The 6,495-nt window shown below is 55.2% G+C and overlaps 1 protein-coding gene across 1 annotated transcript; it reads right to left on the reverse strand.

The window, feature by feature from the left end:
- Positions 1-526: 526 nt before the first annotated feature.
- On the reverse strand, positions 527-3,612 carry LOC123163738 (putative leucine-rich repeat receptor-like serine/threonine-protein kinase At2g24130). The gene is made up of 2 exons (XM_044581095.1): positions 1,047-3,612; positions 527-939 (listed from the first exon to the last, which is right to left on the reverse strand). The coding sequence occupies exons 1-2, from the start codon at positions 3,610-3,612 to the stop codon at positions 527-529; spliced, it is 2,979 nt and encodes a 992-aa protein (XP_044437030.1).
- Positions 3,613-6,495: the final 2,883 nt, after the last annotated feature.

Consider the following 6,495-nt stretch of genomic DNA (forward strand, 5'->3'; position numbering starts at 1 on the left):
CGTTTTAATCTCGTAGGGGTGGAGCTGCAAATTTGCATCTCCACGTGTTGTATTTTAGGTCTTCTAGAGATGAAGATGTAAAAATCTTGCGTCTATATTAGTTGGCATATCTGGCCATGGGCCGGGCTGGGCCGGGCCTGAAAAAGCCCACGGCAAAAAACTGAGGCCCAGGCCCTACCATCGGGCCTACTTTTCAAGCCCAAGCCCGGCCCATCTGGTAAAAAGCCCTGAAAAGCCCTTAGGGCTTAGGGCCGTGGGCCAGGCCTCTTCCTTAAAATGCCAATATGCAAAGCCCAAGCCCGTTCAGGCCCTGCTGGTGGGCTCAAAACTCAGGCCCAAGCCCGGCCCATGGGCAAGCCCATTGGGCCTAGGCCCTGGATTTTAGGGCCGGGCCTGAGATGGCCAGGACTATCTGTTGGAGAGTGGTTTTCGGATGTTGAGGACGCATAAGTTAGTTATTTTTTGTCTACAACATCCATTGGAGATGCTCTAATTCTTGTCATCTCAATTGGTTTCTGGGTGTTGATTAACTTGAGTTGGAGAAGAGCGAGTCCTTGATCGTGGAGAACGACCGGTCACCGTCGTCAGCGCCGGCGTGCTTGGCCAGGCCGTCCTTGATCATGGTGATCTCGTGGCAGACGTCCGCCATGGTGGGCCGCAGCGCCGGCGAATGCTGCGTGCATGCCAGCCCGAGCTCCATCAGCTCCACGACCGCCATGTCGGCCACCGGCAGTGGCACTCCTTCCCGCCGCAGCCACGGCGCGTGGGCGAGGGCGCCGGCGACGTCGTGCGGGTAGAGCCGCCTGACCCAGTCGTGCAGCGTGAGCCCCTCGTCGAAGATCACGTCCGTCGGCCGCTTCCCGGTGAGCAGCTCCAGGATCAGCACGCCGAAGCTGTACACGTCGCCCCGCGCCGACGGGTGCCCTCCTAATCCGTACTCTGAACCAAATAAATTAGCCGTTAATCACAGGATTAGTGAAATGTAATTAATGTCACATCGAGCATGCATGCATGCACGCACAAACTTATGTGTGTGTGTCACGTACCAGGTGCGATGTAGCCAACTGAACCCTGCAACAGCCCGGTGGCGATGGAGTTGCACGGAGCGGCGGAGTCGTCGCTGCTCGCCTCGGCGCCGGCGACGAGTCGCGCGATGCCGAAGTCGGAGATCACGGCGCGCATCCCGTCGTCGAGGAGAACGTTGCTCGGCTTGAGGTCGCAGTGCACGACCCTCACCGGCGCGTAGTGGTGCAGGTAGGCCATCCCCTCGGCCACGTCGCTCGCGATGCCCACGAGCTGCCGGAAGCCTAGTCTGCTGCCGCCGCCGCCGTCGTCGCCGTCGTCGTCGTGCGGGTAGAGGTGCGCCTCGAGGCTGCCGTGCGGCATGAGCGGCAGCACGAGTGCGTTGAAGCTGGCCGTGCTGCAGGTGGTGATCACCCGGATGAGGTTCTTGTGCCGCGTCCGCCGGAGCGCCTCGCACTCGCGCTTGAAGCTGACGGACACCTCGCCGCCTCCCTTCGGGTCCGCGAGCACCTTCACGGCCACGCGCGCGCCGCCGCGGAGCGTCCCCTCGTAGACGCGGCCGAACCGCCCGGCGCCGATCAGGCGAGACTCTGCGAAGCCGCCCGTGGCCTCCGAGAGCTCCCTGTAGGATATCCTCGGGTGCTCCCTTTCCGTGGCCTGCTCCTCGATGTCCACGCGCCACGTCGAACGCTGCCTCTCTCTCGCCGTGGCCATCGACCGGCACCCGGCCGCGCACAGCATCATGCACACGGCCGCGACGATGCCGAACGCGGCGGGGACCACCGCACGCCGGCGATCGGCACGTCTCGCGCCGCACGTCGCAATGCCGGGAATATGCCCGGCGCTGCAGAGGCTGGGGTTGCCTCGGAACGCCGCCGCGGACAGGTTCGCTAGCACGCCGGCGTGGGGCACCACGCCGGAGAAGTTGTTGTAGGAGAAGTCCGCGTCCCGGAGCGACGTGGACACCTGCAGGGACTCTGGCAGGGCACCCGAGAGCCCGTTCCGCGACACGTCGATCGCCTCCAGGAACGGCAGCGCCGCGACGGCTTCCGGGAGCGCGCCCCGCAGCGCGTTGCCGGAGAGGTTGAGGTACTCGAGCGCGACGCAGCCACCGAGCTGCGACGGGATCGTGCTGGCGAGCTCGTTGGACGACAGGTCGAGAGCGAGGATCATGTCCATCTTGCTGAGCTCGAGAGGGAGAGAGCCCTCCAGGTGGTTGTTGGAGAGGTTCAGGTACAGCTTGAGGTTGCTCATGGCGGCGACGTGCGACGGGATCTTGCCTTGGAGGCCATTGTAGGAGAGGTCGAGGATTTCGAGGTTGTCGCACTCGCCGAGGCTAGGCGGAATGGCACCGGCAAGGCGGTTGTGGTGCAGCATCAGCCTCCTGAGCTGCGTGAGATTGGAGAACGTGTCCGGGATGGCGCCGGCGAGGCGGTTGCCGGAGAGGTCGAGGAGGCCGAGGTGCGGTAGCTCACCGATGGACCGGGGGATCTCGCCGGAGAGGAGGTTGTTGGAGAGGTACAGCTGCTCGAGCCGCCGCATGCGCGATAAGTCCGGCGGGATGGAGCCGTTGATGAGGTTATTGGAGAGGTTGAGGTACGTGAGGTTGACGAGGCCGGAGATGTTAGGCGGGATGGAGCCCGAGATGGCGTTGTCCTCAAGGTGGATCTGCCGGAAGCTGCGCGAGAGCTCGCCGATGAACGACGGCAGCCTACCGCCGAGGCCGTTCCCGGCGAGCTCGAGCTCCTGCAGGCGAGTACAGTTGCGTAGGGAGAGGAAGAAGGGGTCGAGGTTGGTGTTGCCGTCGTGGCTGGATAGGTTGTTGTAGGAGAGGTAGAGGTATTGTAGCCGCGGCAACCTGTCGAACACCCGAGACGGCAGCTCGCCGGCGAGGTAGTTGGACTCGAAGTCGACCCACTCGAGAATGGCTGAGTTGGACAGCGCCGGCGGGATCGGGCCGGACAGTTCGTTAGACCAAAGAAGGAGGTACCGGAGGCTGGGGAGGCGGCACTCGCCGGAGTACGGGATGTCGCCGGCGAGGGAGTTGTTGGCGAGGTCCATGTACTGCAGCGCAGAGCAATTGCAGAAGAGAGTGCTTGGGATGCCGCCGGAGAGCCGGTTGCCGCTGAGGTCGAGGTAGTAGAGCTCCCGGAGGAGCCCGATGCCGGCGGGGATCGCGCCCTCGAGTAAATTGTTCGTCAGGCTCAGCTGCGTCAGCCTCGACAGCGTGCCCAGCTCCTCAGGGACCTCCCCGGCGAACGCGTTGCTGGACAAATCAAGAACCGAGATGAAGGACAGCCGCCCCAGCGCCGGCGAGAGCACGCCGCGGATCCCACGGCCGCTGAGCACCAGCTGGGTGACGCGCCGCCTGCGGTCACACGCGACGCCGGTCCAGTTGCAGAACCGCGGGGAGCGGCCCCAGTCGGCGAGGGCGCCGCCGGGGTCTGCCGAGACGCCGGAGAGGAAGCCGAGGAGCGCAGACCGGTCGTCTGCTGCTCCTGGTGCCATGGCGGCGGCGGAGACAGCGATCGGCATGATGAGGCCGATATGGAGGATGACGATGATTGGGATGGCGAGCAACTTGGCCATTGGGGCCGGCAGGACGTGGGTGGTGGCCGTGAGGATGAGGTGGACGTGCACAGTGCACTGGCGATCATCTGATAGCTACGTCTGCTACAATGCCGTGGTTTTATGGGGAGCGGGAGAGCTTGGAGGAAGCAGCTGGAGGTGCAGACGAGGCGCGCGGGGGAGAAGGTGGCTGCCTAACTTAACCAGGCCGCGTGCGCCTGGATTTGGCGCCAAAACGCCAAATGTTTGACTTGGGACGAGGGTGTGGACGTACGTGTGCGTGTACAACTTGCTTTGGTGAATGGTGACGGATTGATCTCGGTTGGGGTTGGAGAAGCAAGTCAAACCCATGCTGGTTTAGTTTTGTTTATCCACGAGATGATGATATTAGTCAAAGTACGCGTCAAATTGTTCAAACATCGTGCTGGTAAATTAAGTGATTATTATCCAAGCAGGGTTGTACTAGTTCATAACACGTAATGTTGTCGTCAGATGAACAAAATAGCACTATAGCAATACCTGAAAGATCATCTTTTTTTTTCGTTGTTCCATTGCTAGATTGTTGTGGATGGTCATGAAGTGCTCTTTTGGCATGCATGCATGACATTCCTCATAACATTCAAAACTTGTTTGGGACTTGGATCAGGAAGTTTGATAAAAATGACAGAGATCTTATGACAGTTGGGATCTCTGCTATTTTCTGGACATTATGGAAACTTAGAAACAAAGTTGTATATGATAACAGTAGGATTATTGATCCCTGCGTTCCAATTAACATATTATTAAATGGTTGCATGAGTGGAATGTATTGCAGAAAAACCAAGGAAAAGTAAAGCGAATGACGGTGGGTGTAAGGCAGGTTGAACAGGTTGCGGAGAAGATCTTCAGAGCGGCACACGGCTGGAGAGCAGGGGTCCCGAGGCTTGAAGGATGATAAGCTGTTCCTTGGCTCCTTCCTTGCTAGAGATGAAGATCCTTCTTTTCTGCACCCTAGATAGCCTGGTTTTTTCTGCTATGTTATCTTAGTTGGTATCTACTACTATAACAGAACTGAGTACCCTTCGCTGCTTTTGAATGTTGTTGTATGGAGCAGCATTATCGTCTCCGGGCTAGCATCCTGGCGGCTGTGCTGGGGTGAGAGGCCTGTCGCTTGTGGCTGTTGGGAGGAGGGAGGGATGCCTCCTTCTCTCACGGCATCTCAAGTTCTCTTGGGTAGTTCCTTCTTTTAGTTCTAGGTATGCTGTAAAAGACAGTGTGGTTTCTTTTAATGGAAATCGGAGAGGGAGCTCTCTTTTTCAAAAAAAAAAAAATCTGAAAGGACTTTGGTTCCATTCCTTGTTTTGAGGTTTTGTCTTCTTTTTTTTTAGACAACTAAGGAATAACTATTTTGAAGTCGATAGGATACTACAAATTATTTGATTTGAACATTAAGTTCCACGTGAAATATAAAGGGGTGAAAATACCCTAGTCTAACATCCATGATTATCGACCGAGAATAACTATTCCTCTAAAATTGACTTAGAAATAGTCACTTCATTTTACTCTGACTAGACACAATATGATCTCCAAATTAACAAAGATATTTTACAATGCACCATGAGGGACGTTGTCTCTAAATGGATAGTGCAACGAGAATATGAGAGGCTCTCGAAGCTCTACCGGAAAGTGAAAGCTGAATAAAAACTGTTGCTTATTGATGATTTGGTGCGGCATACAAGAGTATATAAGAGGGTACAAACCGACTTGGGGTAGGGGTACAAAACTGACTTGGACTAGAAGTCGTATACCATAATGACTACTCTAACATCCCCCCGCAGTATCAACGGCAGGCTCGACGACGTTGAGACTGAAACAGATATCTTGAAACGGCTTAGTAGGCAGTGCCTTGGTGAAAATGTCAGCAAACTGAGCCGTAGAGGGAACATGAAGCACCCGAACCTGACCAAGAGCAACCTTTTCACGAACAAAATGAATATCAATCTCAATATGCTTTGTGCGTCGGTGTTGAACTGGATTGCTGGTCATGTAGACTGCTGATATGTTGTCACAGTAGACAATAGTGGCCTGCTCAATAGGCCTGTGTAGCTCGGAGAGTAACTGCCGAATCCAGATTGTATCTGCAACGGCATGTGCCACAGCGCGATACTCAGCCTCGGCCGACGAACGTGAGACTGTAACCTGTCTTTTCGAAGACCAAGAAATCAAATTGTTACCAAGAAAAACACAAAAACCGGAAGTGGACCTTCGAGTGTCAGGACAACCAGCCCAGTCTGCATCAGAGTATGCGGTAAGCGAGTTTGGAGAAGAATTATTGAGGTGGAGACCATGATTGAGAGTTCCTTTTAAATACCGAAGAATGCGTTTAACATGATTATAGTGAGGAACCCGGGGATCATGCATATAGAGACATGCTTGTTGAACAGCAAAAGAGATTTCAGGACGAGTAATGGTGAGATATTGGAGAGCACCTGTTAGGCTACGATAGAGAGTAGGATTGGAAAAGGGTTCACCGGTAGCCGAAAGTTTAAAACTAGTATCGACAGGAGTGCGAGATGACTGACAGTCAAGCATACCAGCACGATTAAGAAGATCAAGAATATACTGGCGTTGGGAAAGAAAAAGGCTGGAGGAATCTCGAACAACAACAATGCCTAAGAAATGATGAAGGAGTCCTAGGTCAGTCATAGAAAATTCAGATCTAAGAAGAGAGAAAATATGATCTAAGAACTTTTGAGAGGAGGCGGTAAGAATGATATCATCTACATAGAGAAGTAAATAGGCAGTGTCAGAAGTTTGATGATACACAAAAAGAGAGGTGTCGGAGAGAGATGGGGTGAAGCCTATTGTTTGAATGAAGGAGGAGAAGCGTTGAAACCAAGCTCGTGGGGCTTGTTTAAGATCGTA

This window comes from Triticum aestivum, chromosome 7D (genome assembly GCF_018294505.1).
Source record: "Triticum aestivum cultivar Chinese Spring chromosome 7D, IWGSC CS RefSeq v2.1, whole genome shotgun sequence".
In the NCBI taxonomy this organism is placed as follows: domain Eukaryota; kingdom Viridiplantae; phylum Streptophyta; class Magnoliopsida; order Poales; family Poaceae; genus Triticum; species Triticum aestivum.